Source organism: Podarcis gaigeae, assembly GCF_964106915.1.
Source record: "Podarcis gaigeae genome assembly, chromosome: 5".
Taxonomy (NCBI): domain Eukaryota; kingdom Metazoa; phylum Chordata; class Lepidosauria; order Squamata; family Lacertidae; genus Podarcis; species Podarcis gaigeae.
The window spans coordinates 73,216,446-73,233,295 of NC_139681.1; the positions used below are offsets into that span (position 1 = coordinate 73,216,446).

Genomic DNA, 16,850 nt, shown 5'->3' on the forward strand with positions numbered 1-16,850 from the left:
ACTTCAACTATAGATAGCTCTCTTGAAAAATGTATTAACTCATTGTACTAGCACACATGTCTACACAGTTACTAGTTAGGGGGGAAATGCTAATTATTTGGTCTGCATTTACACTGTTCAAATAGTTACATCTCTTGGGGAGCCCTTTGGTTACTAACTTCAACACAATGTGACTCAATACCTTAGGGTAATGCATATAGACCAGTCATTGTTGTTTGGAGTTAATAGTAAAAAAAAAAGGGGGGGAGACTTCTGGACCCAGCAGACCCTTCCAACATTCTTGTTACTTACTCTGAGATATTCTTCTAAATTGTGGATGGTGACAGGTATATCTTTCCCTCCTTTTTTCAGCTCTATGTTTGGAAAGCCTGGGAGGGTGAAGTCCAACCCTAGATCTTCTACTGAGCAGCCATTCATGGTCAGTGTTTCCAACGCATACTGTAGACTTTCTTTGGTCTAAAGATAAAATGTAAGTGACAACTTAGAAATTTTAGGTATAGCCTTCTATAGTGTAATATTCATAAAGTGGCTAACATTCATTGAACTCCACATGATCATGGAAGCCAGCAGGAGCCCACAACAGACCCTTCCTCCCCATTGCATGCTGCTGCATCTCCCCGAGATCTGCTGGGGGAGGGGTGTCAGAAGAACCCCTAGAACAATGCATGGGGGAAAGAGAGGGGGGAGAATTTCATCAAGTAAGAAAAAAGGTGTGTTCTGATGGAAGGATTGGATAAGCACAACACTGAGTTGTTTGCACTTTTATTTAAAGTTGTTTACGTGGTATCAGCAGGCCCAAGCACTTCAACACAATGTAAAGTAAAAATCCAAGAAAATAGGATGCCATTAACATTCAACTTAGCCTTAGGTATGCATAGAGGTCACAAGATTACCAGGAAACTGACCAACAGCATTCACAGAATATCAGTATGGCCAAGTACAACAATAAAACATGCAAAGGCCATTTTAAACTTATCACAGTTCTTCCAAGACATTAAAGCTTGGGAACTGTGGTTTGTTAAAACCATGTTTTTCAAGTAGAGTTTAAACTCTACTTGTTCTCAACCAGTTCCTGTGGTCAGATGTCAGAGGTAACTATGGCTGGATATTTGAAAGCACTCTTCCCATTACTTGAAAGCACTTATCTGCTTTTTAATATTCACACAAAAGAGAGAGGTGAGGCATGAATCCAAGATTTGTGCAGGCATGTTTATGTAAAACACTGATTGTGTTGGATAAAATGTTAAATGCTAAACCACAATTTGATCTTATGAAAGCAAGCTGCAGAGCGCCTCAGGTTTACATGCTCTCTGCTGCAGCCACAAGGAGAAGCTTGGAAATGTCATCCAAACCCTGAACACGCTGTGGTTAATTTTAACTATGGTTAGCTGAAACAAATCAACTTCAAATGATAGTTGAATCAAACCAGCTTCATAATTTAACTGTAGTTTAGATTAACCAGGTTACAATTTTGAATATAGAAGTAAACTATGAAAATACAGTACGGAAATCACTTCTTGCCAGTATGCAATCTGTCTACCACTTAAGAAATGGCCAAGGCATCCCATCAAATGGACTACTATTTGCCACAGTTCTAGCTACCAAGTAAGAAAGACAGATGGATAAATTTGGCATCTTCTGTTCTATAATTATACCTACCTGCGATTTATCCTGTTCAAGTCTTTTCTTTTGCCGCACAATTTCTTCAAGATGGTATACTGATCTGGCTACTACAGGATCAATGTTAAACAAGTCATGAGATGTTAGCGACGTCTCCTGTCGCAGCATCCATTTGTAAAAAGGAAGGCCAAGGGGAAGGTCCACCTGGTAGGAAAAAACAGTTTCCCTTTATCTGAAAACAAAACTTAAAGGGACGTGTAAACCTCTATGTACCCGCACACCACCAAGTAACAACTGAAAAAGGCTAAATTGCAATTGCCTGCTATAAATCTAGTAAATGCCATTTGTATAAATGCCGTGGATGATGTTTAAGTATTAAGTTTCCAATTACTCTATTATTGTACTACTTAACATACTTAAGATGAAGACTACTTTAATGCACTAGAGAGCGATTGCTGTAAGTAGCTAATCATTTGGGGATCATTAATATGTATTAGCCATCTAAATTCAGAAGCTGCTACTTCCAACAGTATGTTTTTCGCAACTAGAACCTTGAAGCCAGGCTTTTAGAATTGCAATTTCAGCTTGAAGGCTATATTGTATAGCAGAGGCTACTTTAAATTTAAAACCAGTTCCACTCTTACCAATCTAAAATCCATGATTGCTTTTGCCATCAGTTTTCCCAGAAAACGGAACTTCATTTTAACTTTAGCAATATGAGCAGGTTTAGCTGTTCTGCCAAAGGGAAGTGCAAACAGACCTTGAAGATTATGAATATATTTGGTCCCTTCTTGGCTTCCTGTTTAAAGAAACACAAACAGTAGAATTATACACAAGTCAAAGTTATAAGTTGGCTCAAACTAATGGTCTAGTTTTAAAACACTAACTCAAGGAGATGAACTGCATTTAGATATACAGTCAGCTTACAACATAGGGTTACAACAGCAACTGCATTATCTTGCTTCAAAATAGAGCAAAAGGTTAGTATGTCAAAGCAAGTATAATCCACGGATAATATTTATGTTTCTGTTAAAGGACGGTTTATGGAGCTCCTTTCAATACTTTAAAGCTACACATAAAGGATACAATTTTATCTCCTGCAACAATGCAGTATAAGCTTTGAAAATTCCACCCTCTGAAAATATCAAGATGATCATTATAGTTACCTTTAGGATTAGCAAGAGTAACTTCTTCACCCCTCCACAAGCCCAAGTCTGCTCTCTGTAGTTCCTGAGATACAAGTGCATAAAACTCCAGTGTGGGTCCAAGACCAGTGCCAACCTTTTGAGAAAAGAATAGTAATTTAGAGATGTATGTAAAAAGTCCAAACATGTTTTCTGCAACAAGAAATGCTAATTGCAGGAATGAAGGTAGAGGAGGAATTGTTGGCAGAAATGTGCAACAGAAGCGGCTTAATTATGTTAAACTCGGGGGGTTTTTAGACAAATTGTTTAATTCAGAACTTAAAACATTGGCATATTGATATTGCTGCAGGGGACTCTGAATGATGCTTTGAAAGATGGAGCCGGGATAGAAAATAGTTGTGTAATCACTGTACTGGAAAAAGCATCATTGTATCACAACTGGACACTTGATTTTGGTTTCAGAGTTGCATGCTACAACTATAGTATGAGAGTACCAAGATAGTGCTGGGATTTTGATTTGCTTCAAAAGAATGAAGGGCAAACTGCAAGCAATCCTTTCATAAATATTTTGGCACCATATTCTATTCTATTCAGAGGGCATCAGTCCTAGACAGAAAACCTCTAACTAACACTCTGAACAGAACCCTTTGAGGGTTTGGAGAGCCCTTACACACAAGCCATATAACTCTAAACCAAACAAATAAGCCACAACTTGTTCCTCCAAAGCTTGGTTTGCTTTTTAGCTGCTATGTAGCTTGACAAACATCTGAGGTGGCCTAATAAAATGTTGAGCTCACATGTTACACCAAACCATAATTAAAACAACCCGGACAAATATGTGACTCTAAGACCCCTGATTACCAAGCCTGCACTGCAAGGGATTGGACCAGAAGACCTTCGGGGGCTCTTTCAACCCTACAATTCTATGGCACCATCTTCAGGCCGAACTGCAGCAAAAACCAGGTTGAGGAAATGATCTGCAGCATGTGTCAGGCCCACAGTGTACTGAGACAGCCCCATAGTTGTCAAGGTGGCTATGCTGTTGTGAGCTTGCCATACCAACAGAAAGCAAAATATGATCTGTTAGCTGACTTCAGATGTTCAGAAAAACCACGGAGGGAGAAAGGTTGTTTTCTGCTACTTCAGAGAAGCGGACACGGAGCAATGGATCCAAACTACAAGAAAGAAGATTCCACCACCTAAACATTAGGAAGAACTTCCTGACAGTAAGAGCTGTTCGACAGTGGAATTTGCTGCCAAGGAGTGTGGTGGAGTCTCCTTCTTTGGAGGTCTTTAAGCAGAGGCTTGACAACCATATGTCAGGAGTGCTCTGATGGTGTTTCCTGCTTGGCAGGGGGTTGGACTCGATGGCCTTGGTGGTCTCTTCCAACTCTATGATTCTATGATTCATAACTTAGACTGATGTGCCAACAGGATCACTCTAGACTACTGCTCAACTTCCTTGTAACTGGAAAATAAACAATTACCAGTGCATGCGGGGACAGATAGCTATAGTCATTACTTACTTCATTCTCATACTGGATTTCCAACATTGCTCTTGAACTGCCCAGATCCTGCATCACCGATTCAGCTTGTTTCAACAGTTCCTCTCTGTTCACAGTGCGCTGTGTGTCAATGAAAGGCAGGTATTATTTTTAGTCTTCACAAGCCAATTGTAGTATTGAAAGCAAAGATCACAGATAACAGCCCGAGTCAAAACGCCCTCTAAATTATATATTTAGAGGGCATTTTATGTAGTGTAGTACTTGCATTAGATACTGAAGTATTTCCCTAAAACTAGTAAAAATCCCTTTCTCATTGCATTAATTACAGGAGGCCTTGATTTTTAGGGTTGGTTTGCATTAAATTGTGTTCTTCCGTTGATGGAAGACTTTTTGATCCAGTGGAGAGAGGTGTGTAGGGGTTTTTTCTCATTTGTTTGTATTTATTTATTTATTTGTTGTTGTTGTTGTTAATTTCATTTCTATACTACTTTATATTTTTAAGGGGGGGAAATCTCAAAGCCGTTTACAACCTACATTAAAACATCAAATAAATCAATCCAGAATAAGGTCAAATATAAAGTATAAATTCAAACAAACATAATCAACAGGAAACTAAAATGTTATCTTAAAGATTTCAAAATAAAACATTATAAAAGGCGATCAAGTACAGGATGACATTTAACAAAAAAGGTTATGTTAAACATTTCAAAAGGAAACATTACGGAAGGAAGCGCAATATACAATGCACACTTAAAGCTGCCAATTCTGCTAATGGTGGTTTATGGTGAATGGCGGCTCAGGCTTAATGACCTGGGTCTGAACTAAGAGACAATCCAAATGCAGTCCTCTGACCACCATCTCCCACATTGTTCCAAAGGGTCCTAGAGTGCATTTGGGGAGGGGGCGCTACAGAGGGAATGGGGAATCAGTAAAAAAATCCCACTCCCATCATCATTGCCCTCACCTGACCAATTACACATTCAGCCCACTCACAAACCACCAAACTTCCTAACAGTAAAACAAACCCACAAGAGCCCAAGCAAGACATAAGCTCTCTTCAAGTAAGGCAGCAAAATGAACTTTCACTCCAAGGGAAGGGTGAGTCAAAGATTCCTTTGGAAAGCTGATGTTTTCCTGCCTTCAAGCAACAGGATGGCTTGTTATTGCCTAGTGCCCACTTGCCCAAGCCAAATAAACCCTTCATAACTACTCTGCTGTATTTGATATTGGATCTCCCTACACTTTGCATTTCCAATTGTATTTGAAGAAAAAAATTATCATTCTTGAAGCAAGAATTCATTTCAGGTTACAGATCAGAGGATTTAGGTGTTCTAGAAAACATAAAAATTAGTAAGCGAGCATCATTTATAAACCATGACAACAATCATATTTACTGCTTCACAGTAGCTTCGAAAAGGCCTCACTGTGAACTGCAGACTTCCCCTACTTCTTCCTATAACTAATGTAATTCAGTTATAGAAAAGAAGCTTATTCTAAACCTCTGAGGGGTTCAATGAGGTCAGTTCTTTCCTGCCAGGCCCCCACCCCCAATAATAAAGTTACCTTCTTCCTGTCTAGTCGTGGTGCCACTCTGCTATCCTGAGAATCGGACTGGTTGATTTCTGGATTGGTGTCCAGCAGTCTCTGCATGGCTCGATCTCGGTCAAAGGCGGTTACATAAAATAGCATTTGCCGTGTGTCAAACGGAAAGAAAAAAGGACTGTAAAAAGAGAGACGAGTTTTACGCTGCAAATTTATTATTTGGAAGTTAAGCAAGGCTATATATGACAACAATTGAAAATTCAAGGCAGCTTACAATACCAATTAAAACAATGCATTAAAAAAAAAAAAAACCTCAAAAAAAGCCTACAAAAAAGACTAGCTTGATAACAAGTTAGTCTATGTTACCATGCTGGATGTAGAGGAAGAAGCCTCTTAAGAGGAAAAAAAGACCTGCCATGTGGGCAGTACCTGGATCTTGTTAACATTCTTTACTCAGTCCTTGAAGTTTGTGAATATTATTTTTGGAACAAAGAAAAAGGCCTTAAAGTTGGTTTCAACTAAGCCTTCCTCAAGCTTGAATAAACCATTGCACAGGGAAACAGCATATGGCAACCTGACTCCACTTGAGAAATTTAGATATCATGAAATATATATTCATGTTTAAAACTTGATGCCTCTTCTTAAAAGTCACCTATCCTGTTTAAATGGTTTTGTTGCAGGCCTATAAACTTCAGAATTCCTCCTGACCTGCTCAATATGAAATTTCAAAGTTCTGCATCATCTCCCTCACTCCTTCATTCCTTTATAAAAATTCTAGTGTTGCAAAGAGTCTGCTCAAAATCTCCACAGTACAATAATGGTTTATAGTCAAATTCCATACCATGATTTCCCAAGCTCTGTCAGCCATGTTGGTATGTTTCCTGTCATTATCACCAAAGGATCTTGAAGCTGTCTGTTTGCCTTTGCTGTGAGTTTACTGTTGATAAATTCTGATGTTGGAATAATCTCTTTACAGCTTGCATTCTACAATATCAAAAAGAAAGTTGCTTCTATTTAGAAAAACTCATTTACTACCAAGACTGTTCATTTTTACAAAACACGGGAACAGTGACTGTGCCTTTAGCCTAACATGGGCTCCCTGCAAACCACATCTTGCAAGTCAGAAACTAGCCAAATGAACACATGCTCCTTCACTTTCTCCTGAACTTTTGGATTACATTTCCCCGCTTTTCAGCATTAACCATGATGCACATGTAATCTGGTGTTGCCACATACCGTGGTCAACCCAAACAATGGTTTCTGCTAAAGCCAGGCACTGAAACTATGGCTTGAAGTGTGTTTGCACACTAGGGCTACAAGAGAGGCACAGCTTGCTTTGTACTATTGTGGAGGCAGGTGACATTAACAGGACTACTGCTGGCTGTGTGGTGGGCGGTAGTTTTAGCCTTGTGAGCCCTTTTCTGCTGAAGCTGAACCTGGAGAATTGCAATCTGTTGGAGAAGCCAGAATGCTTGGCCAGCTTGCCTCACCTATGAAGAGCAGTAACTTTATTTCTTTATTTTATTTATATAAACAATTTATATACTGCTTACTACAAGAGTCTCGAAGTTGTTTACAAAGATACAATACAGTTAGAAGTTCCTAAGCAGACAAATCTAACCAAAGATCAGAAAAAATTCAAACACAACAGCAACAAGTGTACTCACATCATACAGGTAATACCAATAACGACTGATAGCATGTAAAACTCTCAGAAGAATAACAACATCTAATGAAGGATCTTCAAAAGTTATATTTTCAGGTGGCAAAGATATAAGATAAACTTCCAAAGGATTTGAGACCAAAGGACATACCCCATCTGAAAAAGGGACAGATTCTATTAATCAGTGGAGAAAGGTTTTCGTTTATTTTTACTTTCTTTATGTAATAGTCAGCAACAGGATCTTAATTAAACTGTGCTTCTTCAAATAAAACATTATGCAACCTTCCCTCTATGCTTGCAGGGGATCCAAATGCTTACCATGCCACAATTCATCATGCTTCTTTGCATTTCTAGGGGATGTTTTCGTAGGAGCAGTTTGTGCCCTTCCTCTTTTACCACCAACACAGTCTTTATTACTATCATCATCTTCTCGCACTGGCTTGTACCTAAAAAGAAGAATTATGTTATTGATTGCCTGACCCGATAATGAAATCTACAGGAACAGTAATTTCCTGTGCAAAAAGAGCATACCAATCCAATACTATATACCTATAAAATTAGAATTATTAAAAGTCTATCTTTTAGTGCCAGACTGAGAACCAAGCTACTCATTACACAAGAGATTCACAATTGCTCTCCCAATATTTCCCCACATGGAAGTGCAGCTATGGAGGACTGTCAATTTATGTGGAGCAGCAGCAGAAGGGTTAACCATATCCCCTTCAAAACTGTTCCAAGCCCTATGGAAGTGGAGTATAAGTTCCTAATTCTCCACTGCCAGGGTGACCAGCAGTGGGAGATAACAATTTTCATCAGCAAGCTGGCAAAGCAGGAAATGGGCAGGGCAGCTACCAGGCCATAACAGGTACAATTAATAAAAAACAATCTGAAGATCAATTGCAGATCTTCTAAATATTGGGCTGCTTCACAATTACCAGTAAATCATTGAGTGCTATGTGGACAAGCCTCAGAGCGCATGAGCAAAACACTGGGCTCACACACTCCCCACTCCTCCTCCTACACATAAGGATGGCAACTTCTGCAAATATTACTTTCCATTTCAAAATAATCCTGGTTTAGCATTACATACAAACCAGGAATCCTGGTTTTAAATAGTGGTTAATTAAAAATGGGTTATAATCTGGTTTATGTTGGCCTTCTTAGCAGCTAGTCTTTGTTTGAAACTGGGAATTCTGGTTTGTACCCAAAAGATCTTTTTAAACTTGAAGTAAACTCAGAAGAAGGCCTCCTCCTCACCACAGAGGAAGGGGAAGGGGAAGAAGAGCTTAGCGTTGCGTTTCAGGCTCGTCTGCATAGTGCTAAACCATGGGTTAGCATTATACGCAAACCATTGCTAAGTAAGTCTGGTTCACGCAATACTTTGGGCCTTGGGATTTTACTTCCCCTGCTCCCCCTTAACCTATGGAGAAAAACAGGGAGATCCTATATTTATTTGAATACAAGCACTCTGCAACCAGATATCAGCACATGTAAAAAGAAAAATAGAGATAGCAATAATGGAACCTCTTTGGAATCTGCTGCTTGAACAGGATGTTTTACTTTACTTCACAGTAAAGCAATCCAGATTAATTTGTGCTGTCCATAATCTTACTGTCCTAACAGATTCTTACTTCATATTAATATAATGAAGAGTGAAAATGATATTTTACACAATTATTCAATAAGTTTAACACAGGAGGGCTACAAACACAAATATGCATCTGTAACTCAGTGACAACAGTGACTTTTCCCCTTCTTCTGATTGACTTACCAAATGGTATGAGTCTTTGTCCATATGCCAGCTCTTCCTAAAGGGTTGCTTTCATCATCTGTTGATTCCCTTTCCTCTTCAGCTTGCAAACTGAACTGTCTAACTGCTTGATACACTGTCATGTTATATGGCAGGAGATGATCTCCAATATAGAACTGAAGCCTGTGCCTCACATTCCCTGAATTTAAGAACTGAGCAGCCTATGTGAAGGAAAGGATAGAAGTTAAAAATCAACCTTCCAGCTGTGAACAAAGGAGATCAAAACTGAACAAAGCCTTACCAGAGATTCATCTATTTCCTCATCTGATCCATCATCATCACTATCTTCATCATCTTCTCTCACTCTGCCATAACCTAAAAACGGACAACAGCAGTGCAACTTGTAAAGTGTTTTACAGAGGCTACAAGAAACACCTCTCATACTATTCTATTTCCAGACGCAAATAAGTCACTATCTAAGAAACATTAAAAATGGATCACAACAGCACTGCTTGCCAATATGCAGCTTTAGTAGCATCCTATGTGCAGAACTGCAGAGTAACCAGACCTCTGCACTGAGGACATAAACGATTGAATTTGCTACCACAAGACACAATGGTTACCAACTCTGATAGTTTTAAAAGGGGATTAGAAGAATACATGGATAATTAGACTGGCAATAGCTTAGTCATGATGGCAGCACACTACCTCTAGCATCAGAGGCACAATTCCTATGGACACCAGTTGCAGGTGAACAACTGAGGAAGAGAACTATTGCTCTCATTCCTGTTTGTGGGATTCCCAAAAGACATCTTGCTGGTTGCTGTGGAGTAGACTTGAGATGTGAACTAGATTAGACTGGGCTAGATTAGAGAAGTGAAGACCCTCCCTCTTTTATTCAAATAGAATTCGTTTTTTGAAAACACTTTCAAAGAACTTTGAGAAAAAATATACAGAAAGTTCCATTGCTGCTTGGTCTGCTAGTGACCTTTGGGCTTACTTTGGAGATACGAGAAGCAATCTACTGTCCTTTTGACCTAGCACCTCAAACAACAAAGATACCCTGCTTCAAAATTGACAATTACGATAGTTATGTAGCTTTATAAACTAGGGTAAAAGTCCACTTTTGAACAATCCACACCTATCTGCCATCTGTTTCTCCCTATTCTTGCCCCAGGGGAAATAACATAGATGTCTAGCATCTGTGGAAACATGTTTGAGCAATCCATGGTGACGGAGAGTGAAGCATTTTGGTATTAGCTCTCCACAATACTATCTTGTGAAGATCTCCACTAGCAACAATAGTTTTTAGCTAGTGGTATGAAACTGGGATCTTGAAGTTTTCCCAGGTTTTTGGTGATACCTATCTGCCTGTCGTGCTCTGGTCCATGGGGTCACGAAGAGTCGGACACGACTAAACGACAACAACCACACCTGCTATTTACATATAAGCAAACACAGCAATTCTGATGCAAGAAGTGATAAAGTGAACCAGAGAGACCATTTGGGCTGGGCAGATTGCTTTCTTGAATACACCGGGGGGGGGGGGGTTTAATTGGAGATTGACAGGCAGTCTCAATCAACCTGAGAATCTATACAATGATTATTGAACTATAATCAGGCAGTTCAGATTTTACTGTCAATTTACAACTTCATAAAATTGCAAGCTGTACAATGAGACCCTTTATGACACATACAGCAAGAACTGACCCACAAGGCAACCACCATACTTTTACAGTGTATCATAAGAAAAAGAGGTACCTCTAACTACAAGATATCTTTCAATGGCTTGTACCAACGCCAGGGGATCTATCTTCACAGGTCCACCTTTCCACTGTTTCACATTAGCACAGTCTGGATGTCTTTGCAACTGGCATTTTAACTGATGGGTGTTGAAAAATTTTAAAGCTTGCGATCCTCTGTTAAGAGAAAAACTCAAGATAATTTATGAAAAACGTTGCTACAGTTATTCTATTTTCACTTGTGGACATTTAATACATTACAGCAATTAAAATAGTTTCTGCCTTTGACTTTACAATTAAATTATTAAAACTGCATGCATTTCAATTTGCCATCACCTAATGTCATAGACTGAAACCTGATCAAAACTATTACAGAAGATGTGCCTCAGGCCAGTTTAAGCTGAGCAAGGTGACAATCCTATGCACACTTACCTGGGATAAGCCCAACTGAACACAGTGGGACTTACTTCTGAGTAAACATGCAGAGGATTGCACTTCAGGTGTTGATAAGAAAACAGTAATTAGCTATCGGACTGCTATTTCAGTGTAACCTGCTGCTTTAGATGTTCATGTATATCAATTTGTAAGAGATTTAGATTCGTTTTTGTTTGCTTGTTCAGGTTATAGAACAGTTCTAGTTCTGCAGTTATTATATTCACAAAAATTCCTGTCACTATAGTGTGGAAACAGTCATCAAATATCTCCCAGTTCAACAAATCCAATGAAAAACAGAAAAAACAGGGTGATATCCAGCTAAGTCATACTCAGAACAGACCTACGGAAATCAATTTACTTGTCCACTAATTTCAGTGGGTATTATACTAACAATGGATATCACCCATAGGATTTAACATTTTAATGAAACAGACCCACAAACTTATTTAAAAATTAGCAGTTCTTGTAGTTATTGCTGTACATTTCTTACTTGCTAAACTACTGATAAAAACAGAAATGAATACAGTAGCAAATATTACAACCACACATGCATACACAAAAAGATTTGGCTGTATTGCTTAGACTAAAAAATACTTAATTTGTTTAAGACACGAACAGCAAAGTTATAAGGAACAAAAAGACACAGACTTGCTTGACTTACACATGGATTTGGAATACGGCTTCAACTATTCTCTCATTCTAGAGTTTTGGTCAAATATCTGAAAGAGGTACTTCAATGTGTTTTCCTTATATCCAATATGGAATTTCATAAATCAGCTGAGCAAAAAGACTCATTTGGAAAACCAACCAAGGAAAGTGCTCATCTTGAAACCAGAAAAATCCTGAGTCTCTAACTACTTCTAAATCTGAACTACCTATTCACCAAGTATCCAATAGGAATACTGTTTCAATTATAGCTTTTGAATGGTGTGTAGAGAGCAATGAATTTAGCCATAGTGTTCTGCTAAAATTGATTAATATAGTTTTGGTCTTACTTGTTGTATGCTATGTCCCCACTACCACTATTCAACAAAGATGTAAGTCATACTCTACACTTCTAGTTCCAAACAACATTTGGAAGCTGGAATTTTATATTAAAATATTAAGTAAGAACAACCTTTATGGAAGTTCATTAAAGATGCTTATGCTAATGATGTTGAAGCTGTTTGAAAATACCTACTCATTATTTTGAGTTTAGCACTATCATTACAAGCAAAGCACTTTTTTTTCTACAGGTTTTTGAACTGCTATGACCATAAATGGTAAAATGGACAGCAAACACAACACAATGGGCCACTTAGCCATGCAGAATTCATGATTCCAGGAACATTCTGGAAATGCGACACGTTTACCTGAGAATTAATCCTTACCTGCTCCCTGTTCCATTTCCGCTTGGAAAGTCATGGACTTTAACTGGAAATTGCTCCATCTGACTAAGACAGTTGTTCATTTTGTGGACCAAAGCCAACAAAGGTGCATTTTCTAATGGCTCTAATCTTCCAAGGGGTTCTTCTCCAGGAAGCTGAAATTAAAGTTTTGCTTAATTATTTAATTTTTAAAATAGTTTTTGACAAGTTGTCACTGAGTAATTCTATGAGCAAATACTGACAAAGCAAGCAGGCTACAGGCAAATACGAGCTTACATTCCACATGCTATGGGCAGCCCAAACCCAATGATTATACTTCACCAGGAACATAGGCAAGCATTTGACTTCCACAAAACAAAATGCACCTGTTTATCCAAAACTACAGTTTAACCCAATTAATAAAAAAGTACATAAAAACACATGGCAGTCAATTTTTGTGTGTGAGATAAAATGTTAGCTTCAAAGCATGTTTTAGTCATTTGCCTATCAAGTTCTCTCTGGGGAAAGAGGAAAGCTATATATGGCTACAAGTCAGTTATGCCTTTTAATACCACCTCCCCTAGATTCTTGAAAGAGTAAATAATGAACACAAGAATGAAGCGACCCCTTTAATACTGGAGCTGTAAGTACTTACTGGAGAAGAGAAAAACACATGAAGGAACCTTTTCAATCTCACATCCCTGCTTACAGCATCTTTTTCACTCTTAGACGTCAAGTAAAGCAGCAGCTGTTTCATAAACCCACTATGCTGGATCTCAAATGAAGATACATCAGACTCAGAGACTATACTACGGATTTCTACAAGGCACTCAACTCCACCATCCACCTGAAATAAACAGTCTCTGTATGAGAATGAGGCTTAGTAGTCCAGGAACTATTCCACAAATGGAACAAGAACCAGCATATTTAAAAATAAAAACTCAAATCCAGAGGAATACATATCCCAGATTTTTTACACATACTCTGCACTGCCTTACTTTACACAACTTAAGTGAGCATGTGCAGAAAAGTTCATGTCAATACACCACTAAAAGGCAGCACATATGTAGTGGCCTTATGAGAACGTAACTATTCAGAACATTACACAGAAACTGGGTGCCTAAGTAATGTCATGTTTGAGGATGTTTTCCCCTCAAAAAGGACTCCTGGAGGGGCTTGAATGGAAAGTCGATTCAGAAATATTTTCTACAAGTTGGTTCAATGTTTACTGAGCTAAGAATAAATGTGCCCACATGTTCCCCTGTCCCTTCGTGTGCCAACTGCAGCATTTCTCCCATGGTTTATGTCACAATTTCTCCAATACATCTAAATCACGAAACTGTGGCTTGATATCTGCTCAACAAACAGGATATGATCATCACTAAATGAGCGCCAAAGAACTTTTAAAACTAGCTGATGTTTGAAAATACTAGTTGTATGCTAATACCACCATGCAGGAACACTGACTAGGTAGCTGTGTGAGAAAAATTACAGATAGGTAGCCGTGTTGGTCTGCCATAGTCAAAACAAAAAAAATTCCTTCCAGTAGCACCTTAAAGACCAACTAAGTCAGTTCTTGGTATGAGCTTTCGTGTGCATGCACACGAAAGCGCATACCAAGAACTGACTTAGTTGGTCTTTAAGGTGCTACTGGAAGGAATTTTTTTTGTTTTGAGAAAAATTATGTAAGGAGGGCCTTTTAAAACACTGAAATACTGACTCTGCACATAACAGTAAGCCAGGAATCCCAAATAACTTGAACTATGATATGATCAACCAGTGAGCTACTGCCTGAAGCCCACTCCGCTTCTCTTCACATAAGCAGGCAGAACAAAAATCAGGTTGTGATAGCTTAGCATAATATCTAAATGCAGGATTCTGGTCTGTTGCTCCTAAATTTGTTGGACAACAAATCATGGCTTGTTTGGAAGTCAAACCAACCAGCTAAAATTCCACATTTGGACATCACGCTGAACTATTCATTCTTCATTTGTTGTACCTGCTATACCTGAAGAGAGCGCAAGCTGCATGCACTAGCACACTGCTTGACCGTATTGTACAACTTGCTGGCTGCACGTTCATCGCCTTTTGAAATTCCAGCAATCTTTAAGATTTAGGACATCATCCATCCTAAAAGCAGAGCTGGGCACACTTTTAAGAGTCCCCTGCTCGCTGACCTTCTACACATGCACATGGCAACATGCTAGATCACCACCAGGAATTTACCACGGGGTAGCTAAAGTGGTGTCCTTCAGATGTTGCCCAACTCCCATCAGCCCCAGACAGCGTGGCTATACAGGATAATGGGAGTTGCAATCCACCATATTAGATATCCAAATCTATTATACCTGTCCCCACCAAGTTACATAAACATCTATTGAATCCTCTGTGTGTAAAACTGCATTCATCACCCACTCTAAGGATTGTGTCCCAATATTCATATAGTTACAATGCTCAGGGAGCACTATTTAAAGATTCCCGGCTTACTTCAGTTATGAAATTGTTTTTGTAACAAAAATGTAGTGGTTCTTATTGTATCATAAGGCACTGGACATACATAAATTGGCAGTGACAACATAACAATATATCCTCCAACATAGAAGAACTGCAAAATGGAAAAGTTAGTGACACCAATGGCTTTTAAACAGACAACTTCTGATGCTTAGAAGCTGGATGCAATAAGCACCGATGACTTCGCTATTTTAATAAATAAATAAAGGCAGAAAAGGCTTGGGGCTTATCCATGTGTACATTCTAAGTAGTATTAAACTATTTGTTCTTCCTGTGAAAAGTTTGTCCTCTCATTCCAATATAGATTAAAAAGATAGTCTAACCTGAAGGTTGAGTTGTTCAGTTGCAGTGCAAAGTCTCTGTAACACATTTAGTGCAGGGTTGCTTCCATCCATGTTCTCAGAGCTAAAATAACGCTCCACAAATTTGTGGGCTTGCTCTTTAATCCAACCCTTAATTTTCTCTCTACAAGAAATGTACAGTTTAATATATTGAACACTTAACATTGGCATACTAAGCACAACTGCCCTGCGCAATTTGAGTACATTTTCACAGTGCAAAGAAGTCTCGGAGGTAGGAAAAGCTGCAAGGCCGAGAATTTTCTTCCCACCAAAAAGAACTCCCATTGCACTTTAGTCCAGGTTTGTTAAATATAGACAGTTACTTTATCCAGATCGCTCATGAGTATAACTTCATTGTCCCTGTAAACTCATCTCCCTCTACTCTGCTTGTCCTATGATTTTAAGAATTTATCCTCTGCCTTCCATACATATACTTTTACTCCCCATTCTGTAAACTTCATTTTGGCACATTCTGTCCCAGCTTGAAGTTCTTCATCATCCTCTCCTACCAAAATTTTCTATTAAAACCAAGACTAAGCTGCCACAGACAACACAGGTAATCTATATTAAACTTTTTTTGCACGTCATAGTAAACTATAGTTAACAGTTTACTGTGAACATGCTGATCTGGATCACTTTGGTCCTCCCCACCAGCAAGCTGGAGAAACAGGTCATGGTGCCTGGGCTTACTGTGGGTGTTTGATCTGTTGCCAAGAACAAACCTTGGTTACAAGATTGCAGTTTGATTAAAAACAAACATTGGTTTGAACACAATGCTAAGTCAGGAATCATGGCCTGTTCTGCAGGAGAATGTGACCAAGATCAATGTTCATAGTAAACCATTAACTCTGGTTTACCATGGCATGTGAACTGGGCCACAATAGGCTTCACTGAATGGAGTTTTGTGTAGTGAAGTATGATTATACCTGTTGTTGGATATTGTGTCCTTTGAGGCAGCTCTTGCCAGACCACTCACACCTGCTGTACGTGCTGGTTCAATGTTGTTGCTATTGGACTGTGTGCTTAATCTTCCCCAGGTTTTAGGATTCAAACTTGCCAAGAAGGAAGATTTAGGAGATTGAGTAGCTGTAGGGCTTTTAGCTTTTGGAAAAAGAGAATGGGAAAGAAAGTTTCAAGTTTAAGCTTTAAAAAGTCTTAAGCTTTTACCAATTGGCATTAAAAGTCACCAACATTCAGAGTTCTGCTCCCTTTTAATGCATGTCATGTTTTCCTCCTAAGCAAAGCTATGA

General features: G+C 38.8%; 1 protein-coding gene across 8 annotated transcripts in view; it reads right to left on the reverse strand.

The window, feature by feature from the left end:
* The window catches only part of TRIP12 (thyroid hormone receptor interactor 12), a 71,021-nt gene that overhangs the window by 5,059 nt on the left and 49,112 nt on the right, over nt 1–16,850 (reverse strand). For 4 of the 8 annotated variants that reach the window (XM_083739003.1, XM_083738999.1, XM_083739000.1 and 1 more), the window contains exons 23-38: nt 16,527–16,701; nt 15,583–15,724; nt 13,404–13,595; nt 12,773–12,924; nt 10,987–11,159; nt 9,527–9,600; nt 9,247–9,446; nt 7,794–7,921; nt 7,480–7,631; nt 6,654–6,796; nt 5,834–5,990; nt 4,292–4,390; nt 2,787–2,901; nt 2,265–2,419; nt 1,660–1,824; nt 292–456 (exon numbers count right to left, since the gene is read on the reverse strand). In XM_083739003.1, coding sequence (XP_083595129.1) covers nt 292–456; nt 1,660–1,824; nt 2,265–2,419; nt 2,787–2,901; nt 4,292–4,390; nt 5,834–5,990; nt 6,654–6,796; nt 7,480–7,631; nt 7,794–7,921; nt 9,247–9,446; nt 9,527–9,600; nt 10,987–11,159; nt 12,773–12,924; nt 13,404–13,595; nt 15,583–15,724; nt 16,527–16,701 — 2,387 coding nt within the window. Of the gene's footprint in view, nt 1–291; nt 457–1,659; nt 1,825–2,264; nt 2,420–2,786; nt 2,902–4,291; nt 4,391–5,833; nt 5,991–6,653; nt 6,797–7,479; nt 7,632–7,793; nt 7,922–9,246; nt 9,447–9,526; nt 9,601–9,749; nt 10,593–10,659; nt 11,160–12,772; nt 12,925–13,403; nt 13,596–15,582; nt 15,725–16,526; nt 16,702–16,850 lie in introns of those variants that run through there. The other 4 variants (XM_083739005.1, XM_083739001.1, XM_083739002.1 and 1 more) reach the window with 2 other exon arrangements.